The 12788-nt window shown below is 44.0% G+C and overlaps 1 protein-coding gene across 4 annotated transcripts in view; it reads left to right on the forward strand.

Moving 5' to 3' along the window:
- The first annotated feature begins 3472 nt into the window (after nucleotides 1–3472).
- Nucleotides 3473–12788, forward strand: part of IFT43 (intraflagellar transport 43) — a 44113-nt gene continuing 34797 nt past the window's right edge. The window contains exons 1-3 of one of the 4 annotated variants that reach the window (XM_039705514.1): nucleotides 3473–3768; nucleotides 4496–4680; nucleotides 9434–9463. In XM_039705514.1, the coding sequence (XP_039561448.1) occupies nucleotides 4546–4680; nucleotides 9434–9463 (165 nt within the window). In that variant the 5' untranslated portion in view covers nucleotides 3473–3768; nucleotides 4496–4545. The remainder of the gene's footprint in view (nucleotides 3769–4495; nucleotides 4681–9433; nucleotides 9464–12788) is intronic. The other 3 variants (XM_039705515.1, XM_039705516.1, XM_039705517.1) reach the window with 3 other exon arrangements.

Raw genomic sequence — 12788 nt, forward strand, 5'->3', positions numbered from 1 at the left:
TGTTGGTCTGTGGTTTGAAAAGAGGTGGGGAAGCTCCATGGTCTGACATGCACTGGAAGCAATGCTGGTGGCTGTGAGCAGCAGTCATTAACAGGTTGCACATCTTGTACATGCTGGAATCCAGCTAGGCTGAGGGAGACCCTGACAGGGCTACTGAACATGTACCATAGGAAATATTTCACACTTGGCAGCTCTGGCCAGGGTTTGACAGTCTGAGCTGGGGCTGATGTAACACGAATGGCATCTGTTCTCATGGCGATCAAGACAGGCAAATGTGTGGGCCTTTGCTGCCTGTCAAAGCCCCTTCCACCTTCCACAGGGAGGGATGTCTTGCTTGAAGCTTTGCAATTGTTAAGGGATTTTGTTCTGGAGCCTACAGAAATAAAAATATTTGCAGTTGTTTCCCTCCTCCAAAACCCCTTAGAAATTGGGAGGTGCATGGAGGAAAAAAAACCTGCAGAAAAATTAAACTGAGATGCTTGGAGCTGGCAGCATGCTGCTAATGTGGAGCAGGATACAGCAGCAGTCTTTGCTGAGTGCTTTGCTTCCCAGTGGAAGCTTAATGTTTTAATGAATTGGCCCATATCAAAATTGGGAGTCTGGCTGGCTGCCTGATGTGAAGATTGGGTGGGGAAGAAAGCACTGTGCTGTGTCACTTGTTGCTACTGGAATTGCCCTGCATCCCATAAATCCTACTGCTGTCAAAGACCTGCTTTAGAAAACTTTTGGCCACTCTGAATAAGGTGGTCATTGTGCAACCATGTGGGCTTTCCACCATAGCTGTAGCTCTAACTACATGTGTGTGCCCTTGCTTTACAGGGGGTCTAGGACCAGAAGCATATGGGAGGGCTCAAGTGTGATTGCTTTCCCTGACTTTCTCATGGATAGGAGGACCAGACACAAGCTCTATTCATATGTCTGCCAGTCAAGGAGAAATCAACAGTAAACAGCACTAGTGGGGGACTCTGTTAGTCCTATTCTGTGTGATCAGGTTTGTGTTGAAACCAGATGGAGAGAGTCGGTGTTTAGATGTGAGAACTTGCCCGTGAAAGGAATGCTTGCGTAGTTCTTACTTGCTGTTCAGCTTAGAGGGGTGGCAGCAGTGTGATCTACAGAGAGGGCAGAACCAAACAAGTAAGGCAGACTGGGAGCTGAGAATACACCTGAAACCGTACACTGGGAAAGGCAAACCCTGGCACCACAGACCTGAACTGGACAGAAAGCAAGCACTGAAAACAGCTTTGGACAACCACAGCAGCAGCCGACATTTGTCCTGGTACCTGGCTCCTTCTCAGCTGGTTAAGTGGAGCCGATGTAGGCCCAGGGTCAAATGCTGCCTGTTGTGTCACCAGCAAGACAGAGGAGAATTCAACTGTTCAGAAAATGTAACACCAACACTAAAGGCAAGCAAAATCCACTTTGGCCACAACATGAAATGATGGATGAAAACTCTCTTCCTCCTGTTGCCCTCTCCAAGCAGGGAAAACTTTCAGGGGTAGGTGACAAACCCCATTCTAATAAGTGGAATCCAGAGGGATTGGAGGTGGGACAGATTTTAGATTTTGTTCTTTCTGCACATCTGCTCTTCTCTCTCATTGAGAATCTCTGAAGTCAGGAGTCAAAATTCTGAGACAGGCTCAGTTCCCCAAGTCTTTACATGTTTTCTTTCACCCTCCCTCAACTGGCCTGAGACTTCTCTCCCTGGGGTAGGCAGCAAGCAGCACAGAGTATCTTGGGGGAAAGTGAGAAGTACAGGTATACTGTCTGGGATGGGGACCCAGGGGAATTGTGAGGAGAAGCTTGAAGGGGGAGGGCAGTTCCAAACAAGTGAATGCACTGGTCATGCTGCTTCATGATCTGTCTGTCCAGGATGGCAGCCTGTAGGCTCTACCCTGGCTCTGGGAGGATCACCCTGCCAGCTACCTGTGTGGGAGGACAGCTGGCAATGTACTCCTACCCAAGGCTTCCTGCCCCAGGAATGCCTTCCTGTTTTAGCAGACATTGCCCTGGATGCTATCATGCTCCTCTTGGGATGCTCTTTTTTGGATCAGAAGGTCAGCTGTAAGTGTCTTGTAACCCCAGAGCTACAGTCCCCTCTGTCTCCTGGCATGTGTAGCTGTGTTGTTGCAGCAGCTGTTTGGAGGAGCTGGGGAGAATTGAGAAATGCAGGGCCATATTCCCATGGCCCTGTGGTGAAGCATGGGGCTAGGTGCAAACTGCCCTCTCTACCTCATGAATGCTTGAATCTGTAATTAAAAGAGAAGAACAGAGTATATGGAAGATCATAATTTCATAAAGCCCAGTGAGCCTGGCTTCAAAAAAGGAAAATCATGTCTCACTTACTGAATTCCTTGAACATGTCAAGATTTGTAAAGGGAGATAATATCTTTTATTAGGCCAATTGATACAGCTGGAAAAAACACACAAGCTTTCAGGCACAGAAACCCTTATGTTTTCTTTTCCAGCTATATCAGTTGGTCTAATAAAAAGTTATTGCCTCTGCCCACAAATCTTATTTCACTTAATCCTTAGATCATCACGGCACAACTACTTCAACATGTCAGAATGGAAAAAAGGAGAATTATTTGATACAATTTATTTAGATGACTTAAAGTTCCTCAGCCAAACCATGAGCTTCTACAAAAGCTAAGCAGGTATAGAGTGAAATCTAGTGCCTTTAGTAAAAGGTGTTCCTGGGAGGCTTAAAAGTTTACTTACAGAGTCAATTTTCATCATGGCAAAATGTTAACAGCGTAGTTTGGGGTGTGGTACAGTTCTCTATTGTAGCAGCAGAAGAAATTATTTAGGCTAATGAGGATGGGTGAAAATTGTGAGGAATGTGAGATAGCAGAAAAAAAAATAATAGGCAAAGGGACAAAGTACTGGAAAACTGAATGTTTGTTAAACATGTGGAGCTAAAACCAGATTTATTTACAATTAATCTGTACATCTGTCCAGCCAAGAAACAGACTGGGGTAGTTTTATACAGCTCAGTGGAAATCTCCGCACAACTCACGGCTGAGAAGCATGTGTGTAATGATCGTTGTGCTTACATTTGATCCTTGGCACCGCCTCCACCGCGGGCTCTGGGGACCGGCTGCCGCATCTGGAAAGCTGTGTTAGAGAGCCAGGGAGAATTGGGAAGAGCATCAGAAGCCATCAGGAGACTTTGGCAAAAGCCTCTATCAGGAGACACATGTGTAAGGCTAGGATTTATCTACCTTAGTGGGAACTTAAAAAGTGTCTACGGCAAAGAGCTGGAGAAGGCAGAGCGTCAGACTGTTCCCGGCCTGCCACACCGCAAGTGCAATTAGAAAGGGCTGAGAACCCGCATGAGGTGTTGCAGCCCCGGTGTCCCCCTCAGTCAGGCCAAGGTTCTAAGACTGCTGCGGGGGCGGATGTTTCTGCGGCTGCCAGGCGCCGGGTGCTCGGCCAGCCCGCGGGGGCGGTGGCCGGGCGGTGCGGGCCGAGCAGCGCGGCTGGGCGGGCCGGGAGGCGGCTGCGGGCTCACACCTGCGGCCAGCGAGGGCTGTGCGCCCTGAGGGCAGCGCGCCTCGCTGCGGGGCGGGGCGCGGCCGCGGGGCCCTGCCGTGCCGTCCGGTCCCTGCAGGGAATGGGCTCCTGTCCTGTCAGTAACTGTGTGCCCTCTGCTCCTCCGTGTGTCCCCCTGCACTACAGGTACTAAAGATGGGCCGTCGAGCCCGCCAAGACCTCTTTGCAGGTGAAAAACTCAGCAGGAAGAATTCCCCGTCTGCTTCCCTTGGAGAGGTGGGTGTCCTGTCAGGAGGGCTTGTCTGTTGTCCTGCTGTTGTCTCCAGTGGAGAATTATTAATTTCTTCTGAGATTCCTTCCTGCATGGTGTGCGTTGCCCGTTGAATTTTGTCCTTAGATTTGGGACTTGTGACTGCCCTGTCCCTTTCTGGTGTTGCCCTTTGTATCATAGTTTCCACACATGGTCCTGTCTAGGGCTATGGTTTACATGTCAGGTATGGAGGTATGGTTTACATGTCAGGTATCATACAGTATTGGGGCCTCTCCCTTCCGTGCATGCCTATCTTCCTGATATTTTAATTTCTAGATTTAAAATATGAGCTGGCACATAATTTTGTGACCAGTTTTGCCACCATCTACAGTAGCAAGGCAGATAAACAGATGCCTTACTTTTTTGCTTTGCTTTGCTAGAGCCAGAGTACATCTGACATGGTCTCTATCAAGTTTGTGTAGTGATGCTCTTTTTCATTTTCTCTGTGCATGGCTACAAAGGTTGTGCTAGGAGCCAGCTTTGCAGCATCTGGGACTTTTCCGTGTGCGTAATAATGTGCAAACTCAGCTCCCACTTGTCTTTGGAGGAAAACTTTGGTTCAGAGGCTGTTCTATTAGTACATCTTCAAATGATAGAAGGAGGTCAGGAACCCCTCTTTCTCAGGAGAGTGAGGCAACATCCTCAAGTATCCAGAAATAGATCTGAACTGTTTCAATTGATATTTTTGCTTAGTGTTGCAGAATGCTGAAATTCTTCCTGGAAGCTTTCTATTGGATGTTAGCATGGCTCCACCACAGACACCTCCTGCTAGAAGGAGCAGCTCTCAAGAAATGACATACCAGTTTTGCTCCCTGAGCAAAATGTCATCTGACAAAAAATGTCATCACCTTGTTGGCAGTGATATTTGTTTAAATGAGGTAATGCTTACTGTTTTGAAATGTCAGTCAATGATCTCCAGCATACCATATTCTTGGCTTCTTTAAACTGGAAACCATTTTGCCCTGCTGGCCACCCTGGCACCAACTCTGCTTCAGGCTACTCTGCTCACAGCCCTGGGACCTTCTGTCTTGGAGTGGCTACTCCCTGATTCCCTGTGCAGTGACAAAACTTTCCTATTACACTGAGTAGCTGTGTCCCAGACATCTGTGCCAAAATGGTTGTAGGGGGTTTTTTCCTTTAAGACCCTGTGATACTGTTGAAAATAGCACTATTACAGCTCAGCTTACAATAACACCTCATAGAGCAAGACTTTTTTTCTGGAGAAAGTATGCTCTTTTTTTGATATACATAATGGAGAATAATCTTCCACCTAGGGGTTCTCCCCTTGGATATGCTGTAGGCATTCAGGATGAATTCTGTGAGGGAATGTGCAGAAGATGCAATTTAAGAAATAGAAGTAACTGTTGACCTCATAGGTGAAGAAAGTCTTAGGGAAACCAGCTGGTGGTTTAAGGGGGTGTAATCATTAGCTGGCCTCCACATTAGGGTGGCTCACTGTCAGATTGTTCTCTTGCTGGAGCTGCCCATCCCGATTCTCTGGTTTAAAAGAGACCAGGGCATTGTGTAGAGGTACAGCTGATGGACTGTAACTTACTGCAGTTTGCTTGTGCTTACTGCTCACACCACAACCATTTCAATAGCTGGGAAGAGATCATAGGGGCTCCAGGACTTGGGCCAGTCCTGAAGAAGAGTAAGAAATATTTACAGTGTTCTGTTTGAGAGCAGTGAGTTTTTCAGCAGCAGAAGGGTAAGGACTTCCACGCCTTACAACATTCAAATATGTTAGTACTGGATCTTAACCACCAGGAAGAATAGTTTGTGTCAATAGTCTCCCTTCAGACATGTCTTTGTTGCTAAATGTTTGTGTTAATCGAGAACCTTGGAGGTACTGGAAGAAAGACAAAATCCACTGTGAATAATCCTCAGCCTTTTCCTTTGCTCCAAAATTGAAGGTTTTTTATACGTGACCATATTTGTTACCAAAGTGAGTATTTAACAGAACTAATAATGTTTTTTCCTTCACCCTAGACTGGAAATCGCCTTTTACTTTTCTGGAAGTTTGGCCTTGGCTTGCTGTTAAGTTGTGGGGTTACAATGGATATCTCATTCAGCCATCTAGTCATCTTGAAACCTTCATAAGAAATCTTCCCAAAAGAAATGCAAGATTAAAAAAAAAAACAGTCCTTTTATTTATTTTTTTTTTTGGTGGAACTGGCAGTAGGGGATCAGGCGCCAGGTAATTAATTTCAGCATAGAAGGTTTTATTCTTATTACTGATTTTGAAGGCAAAGGTGTTTGTCATAAACCTTTGCCATATTTACACCCTCATATGCAATTTCACATTCAGGTTAGTGATTTTGCTTTCAGAGGTTCCTCAGAGTTTTAAAACTGGTTTCATTCACCTTGACTCTTTTTGAATTTTTTTTTTTTAAATTCCAAGCCAATCCACTCAGTTTCCACCCATCTCAAATTTCTGGTATGAACATACCATTTGTGCTATTGTTTGGGTCTTTTCATAACACTGAGAAGCATCCAGGAAGTGTTTTCCTGTCAGAGCAGCTTGCTTGAAGGAAGCAAAAGGTACCTGTCTATCCATGTTTCAACATCTGGGCTTATTACAAGGAAATTCACTTAGAGGGCAGACAATTATTGTAATTAAAAAGATCTTTGTTTTGAAGTCAATAGGCAAATCATCTGACTTGAAGCATAGATCTTATCAGGTTACTGCTGATCTTTGCTTGGCCTGGGCTCTTCCAAAAGACACTCCAAACTGTGTGCTGCTCTATTCAACAAATGTGTGTTAAAACCTCCTTCCCCAGGGCACAGTTGCAATGTCTTGTGCCTTGTAGCCTAGTCTACTTCCCCCAAGCTCTATGAAAACACTGTGATATCTTAGTATTTTTTCAGTGCCTGTTGTGTGTATGTATTTCCCACAAAATTATTCTTAACTACAGCAGCAAATCTGTAATTCCTCTGTCCAAATCTCTACTTCATAATTCCCATTCTGTGTGGAAGTACCTGCATTATCTTCAGATGTAGACCTCCTCAAGGGGCTCATGGAAGGTCACAAAGCTCACACTCTGCCCATGTGACATACAGAGCATTCCTGCCTTTTCAGAAGTACAAGTACTAACAAACTACACTGCAGCTATGTGTTCTTTCACCAGGCAAGATCTAACATGATTATTTGCTGTAATTGGTGCAGTTGGCACCCTCCTGCAGCAAAGGCTGTGTGCGTTCCTGCCTTCAGAGCTCCTTGGCAGTTCAGCAGGCACTTCTTGGGCACCCAGGGGAATATGCTGTAAGTGGGAATTCCTAGAGATAAATCTGCTTGCTGCATGCCAGAACTCCACATTTCAAACATTCATTTCAGAGGGGTAATGTGTCTCTTTTTCCATTGAGAGGCCTTTCCCATCCCCTGGCTTGATGTGGTACATTTACTCATCTTGATGCTATCAAGTTTGTGACAGAATGGGAGAGACTCAAGCTAGTTGTGTTATTTGTATAATGAGAGGGACAGCTCATACAATGAGATCTGTTGAAGATCTTTGCTATCCCATGCTAACAGGACTTCTGGACACTTTTAATAAAAGCCAAACCTTTTTCCTGGCTCTAACATCACTGCACCCAACAGCCTGAATGCTGGCTTGATGACATCCATCAGAAGAAGTTGTTTGGCCAGGTTTGGAACTCTTGATGAGATTGATTTGAAAAGATGAGTGGAAAAACCTTTAAAAAAAAGTATCAGCAGATTTTTCCTTTCCCGTTTCTTCTCTCAACAAGAGTGAACTATTTGCTGTCCTGTAAGAAATCTGTATGCAAAAATATTTTAATGTTATCCTACTTCCATGGTCTATTTTTTCTTCATCCTACAGTGATGTGATTCCCTTGGGACCTTTTTTCAAGAGTTCCCTGGTTTCTGCCTCTTGCAGTCTCACTATGATTTTGCCAGCATATCTCTGGCAGCACTCAGTCCTTTGAATGGAGACTGCTTTACTAAGCAATGGTCAGCCTAAAGGATGAAGGTTCAAAATAGGTTTCCCTATTTTGAAAATAATTCCACACAGGTAGGACAAAATGACTTTATATCAGGGTTTGCCCAAAAAAAGTTCCCTGCTGGTTCTCTGCCACATTTTACCACAGCCTGGGAATAGGCTCTGCTTTCTCTTCTGAAAATATGTTCTTCTCTTGTTGTCCTAGCTGGTATTTGTAAGCTTGCTTATGTAGTTGTGGTCCTTGTGTGGTAGCTAAAAAGCATGTAAAATGCTGTAAAATAAGAATTGCTGAGGGTGAAACACACGTAAAAGATTGCTCCAAGAAGTGGTTCTTTAAATACTTTTCCTGTATGTGTTGCCCAGCTAGATTTTCTTCCATGCTGGTGCAAGTCTTGTGCCACTTGGGCTCTGTACATCCAGAGAAGCTTAGGTCATGTGGACCCCACAGAAGCCAACCTTTCTGCTGTTTGCTGTGGGAAGAAGCAGACCCCTGGCTGACAGATACATCCTTCCAACAGATTTTTACCAGTTGGGCAAATCTGATTTCATTTGTGCTGCTCATTGGTAAGGACACTTTTGTACTCCAGCTGCTCTAACTTGTATGTAGCCCCACTCTGCTCTTGTTGTAGTAATATCATAAGACCAGATGACAGCAAAGACACAAAATGAACTCAGGTACCAAACCACTTCTAGGAGAGGTATATGCAATTTATAATCACATGGCTTCCATGTTCCACAGGGGAGATTATTTAATCCAGAAGAAAAGTCAGGTGGGTTAATGGAGTGTTTCCAGCCATCCTATGCATACTCCTGGTGTAGAGTCACAGGTCAATCTAGAATACTCTAAATTCTCCTCCACGTGGTTCTGAACACTGTGATTTCTAGAACAGCATAGAGATTGTTGGGTTCCTAATTACCTCCTTGCATTTGGTGCCTAACAGCACTGGTTGTTGCAACTGCTGGTGCTGACAGTCTGCTCATCTAAAAGGTTCTCAACCAGTTTGCAACTTTCACAGTGATTAACAGGCTGATTTTCTTGAGTTACTTATCTACCCCACAACCAACCTGCTCCTTTATAGTGTTAGCTAAAGATCATCTGCTGAAGCTAACACTGATGGCAGCTATGCCTGTCTTACACTAACTGCTGCAACCTGTGCTCTCAGGGGAGAATCTGAGGTTGCCTTGAGAAACAGTAGCTTCTGAAAAAAGGACTGTAGCCTGCTACAGTGTATAACCCCTAGTATGACTGGTCCAGCATCAGTTCTAATCTCTGGCATGGCTGCAGTGCTTCTCCATATGAATCCTTCTAGGATCCTACACACCTGAATAATTTGAGATTTATCATGCTATAGGGAGAATGAACTGAGTCTGTTCTCTTCTTGCTCATGTTTTGGGGTGGTTTTTTTTTTTTGGTGGGTTTTTTTGTTGGTTTTGTTGGGGTTTGGTTTGTTTGTTTGTTTGTTTTCTTTAAGTATCACAGTTGGCAACTGCATAAATGATTGGATATAAAATGTTATAATGGTGGGATCAACTTTGTGCTTTGTTCAAGTGAATAAGGTTGCAAAGCATGTGCTGCAGGACACTCGTAAATGTCAGTCTTCAAGCTGTTTTGTGCAGGCTTCCATAGTGCTTCCTTTTAACTTCTTTCTCTCTTTTTCCCTCCTGACCCTTCAAGGATGAAGACTATCAGGAAAAGGCTGACCATGTAAGACTCAAGGCTTTCTAGGTAGATGCTGGCTCCTCTGAAGGGGACTAGTAGGATTAACCTATTATGTGTCTGGAGACTACCTTAAGAGGGTACTCTAGTACTGGAGAATAATATAAAGTTTGCTTTGGATGCAGTGCCTTTCCTGCATCCTCTGTTTCTGTTGCTGACAGATTTTTAATTATCTTTGAAACAGCTGCTCTTATCAGCTGCTGCATCTTGTTTTGAGGTCACAGATGTATATGTGGCCACTGAAAAGATGCTCTATTTTCATCTAAAAGTCAGGACAGCAATTAGCTAATAGAGTACAAAACCTGACTTAACCTAGATTGCTGTCCAGTATGGTTAGTTTGCTCTTATAACATGAGAACTTATCTTTAGGGATGCTGAAGTCTTGCTGGTGCCCCAGAGGAGAAGGCCAGGCAGTAGTAACAAGGACATGTGCCTTTGGATTTTCTATGACTCTTTTCTTTTTATTGCACCAGCATTGAATGCCAGAATCAATAATAATGTCACAGTGCTTCTTACCAGGCTCCTGTCACACACAGAGAAGTCACACATATCCTTTCTTATTCTGCACCAAGGCTAAATACGCCTTAGCATTAATTTAGCATTAGAAGCCATTCAGAACAACCTGAGAAGTTCTACCTCTTTCTCTTGAAGTCTTTGGGCTAGTTGCCTTACGCTCTTCCTAACCATGGAATTGGTGTTGCCCAATTCTTCCTGCCTAGAGTTTCTCTCTCTTTGATAATTAAAACACCCTCTCCTGTGCTCTTAATTCCTTCTGCTGAAGGACCACTCCAGTACTGGTAGCACAGTAGATTCATCTGTGAAATCTAAAGCCCAGAAAAGAAACCCGCATCACCCATCTCATTAATTCTGGCCTCAGAAGGATATGCTCATCACAAGGAGGCAAGGCTATTCAGATTAGCTCAGTTTTCTCTTGGTAGTGCAAGAGATGATATTGTAAAAAAGATCCACTGGGTTTATTTGGCAGTGATGGATGGTTCAGGACTATGCCCAGAGCACTTTTCCATTTATCAGGCAAAGAGACCTCCCACTGATGGGTATAGTTTTGGGGACTGGTTGTCTAATAGAAATTTTTACTGATAATTGATCTAATCTTCCTCCCCGTGCCCCCGCCTCGCTGGAACCAGTCCTTACAGTCATTTCACTGAAACTAATTCCACCTCCATACAGTGCCCTAAATCATTGATTCCCAAGGTCTGCTGTTGAGTGCTGACTGGTCACATGCCACAGGCACCTTGCTTCTGGCTGCTAAATTTCATTAAAATAACTTTACTGATGTGACTCTTCCACATGAGCAATTGTTGCTTCAGGGATGTTATGCAATGGTGCTTGGCAAGGAGATTTACTTAGTATGAGGGAGCCTGCTTTGAAAATGGTTTTGTTTGGATAATTCCTGTGTCCTTTTTGCAGGCTTGTGCTCTTAAGCATGACAGTCACACTTTATAGTATTTTTCCATTTGGAAAAGTGTGTAAATGGTATAAAATGGTTAACTGAGCATTCAGAAATCTGACTGATTAGTAAGCTGCTTGTAACTTATACTACAGTATGCTTACAAACTTCTGTTACTTATATGATAAGTCTCCTCCAAATCAACTGTTAGTGGAACTTTGTGTTATAAAATGTGATTCAAATCTTGTTGCAGTATATCTCTGCCTTAGTCATTGCCTGGCCAATCTGAAATACTTGGCTTCTTGAATCATTTGTCCGAAGCTGGCCCCTTCATCCCCCGGATGGCTCATATAACCCTTCTCTGAACTCCCTTTGGGCTTTGCTGAGTGTTATAATATGAACTCTTCCTGGATTTGGTCCCTTTCCTCTTGCTGTGCTGAAGATAACTTTGTAGCTGCTTGAATACTAACAAACAACCTCATCAGGGTTGTTGATGTCAACGTACCTGCTGAAGTCCTGCCCTCCAGCCATCTGCCTGCTCTGAAACTTGTTTTGCATCCCTTGGCAAACCACTCATCTTGCATCTGAATTTTTGCCAGTTGAATCACTCATTTGGCTGCACCTTCCAAGACTGCCTGGGATATTTAGCCAAAGGCTGTAAGGCTAATCAATGGTATAATAAAGGGTGTATCCTAATATTTCAGTTAATTTGCAGAAGCAGAATAAGCAGGATTATGAATGTGGTTGTGAGCCAAGATTTTGCTGGGTTCTTTTTGTGGCTTTGCCATAGATTTGCTTTGGGACCTTGGAGAAGTCCTTCCACTAGTTTTCTTTAGTCCCTATCTGAAAGGAAAGGTAGAGCTTTATGCAGAAGCACTGTGGGTATTCCCTAAACAGACCCACAGGGGGATTTAGATGCCTTATCCTCATAACAAAATCCATATCCTGCACTGGGTGCCTGTGTAGTACATAGATAATCTCAGGATGGGCTGGTGGGTCTACTGCGATGGTAAAGAGTGGCTGGTAATGGCAGTGTGTGCTTCTGTGGAGTTCTGGCCCCATTCTGTGAGCTTTGGGAGTGCATGTCCTTGCACTACCAGTGAGAAAGCCTGATCCCCATCCTGTGTTTTCTAGCCTTCAGAAGTAGAGCAGGGCTTTTCCTTCCCTTCAGGGACCTCCATTTCCTGAGTAAGCAGATGTTCATTTCAGTGTTGGAACCTCATGCTTTAGACATAGAGATTAAACTGGCCATCTCCTTTCTAAGCTGGAAAACACTGATTTTATTGTCATCTTCCTTCTCTGAGAAAGATGTAGCAAGTAATGTTTGCCACCTCCATAAGGAATATTATATATCATGACAAGTCTATGAGCTGTTCTGAGTCTGAGAAGGCTCTCAGTCCTTTCTGCTGAAGCCACTCTGCTTTGCAAATGGAACCAAAAGAATTTTGGTACGATGGGAAAAGACTTTCTAACTGAAGGCAACAATATTTGAGTGGGAAGACATCAGTTCCAATGGGTCCTGCTGGGACCTCATCCTCTAGCTGTGCTTTGGTAGAGGTGGCATAAGTAGTCTCAAGGTCCATCACAGACTAAAAATAGGGAAAGCACCTGATTTCTGACCCTTATACAGGTGAATGCTGGCCTCTGTGACTCTGTATCACTCAGTGTTTGAATGACAACATGCTTTAAGGCAACAACTGGAAAGAGGATTTGAAGATCTGACCTTTCCAGAGCAGGCATCAAAGTCCTTTTGTAGTTCTCATTGCCAGTGCTTCTAAAACATTTGAGTGGAAAAATGGGCTATTGCTTTTTAGGGTAGGTCAGCATGCCAGGATCAATTGTTTTCATTCAATGTTTGTTGGAAGAACAACTATAAAAAGAACGTAAGTACCTGAAATATAAAGC

The sequence above is a fragment of the Passer montanus genome, unplaced genomic scaffold, assembly GCF_014805655.1.
Source record: "Passer montanus isolate IOZ18808 unplaced genomic scaffold, ASM1480565v1 scaffold18, whole genome shotgun sequence".
Classification (NCBI taxonomy): domain Eukaryota; kingdom Metazoa; phylum Chordata; class Aves; order Passeriformes; family Passeridae; genus Passer; species Passer montanus.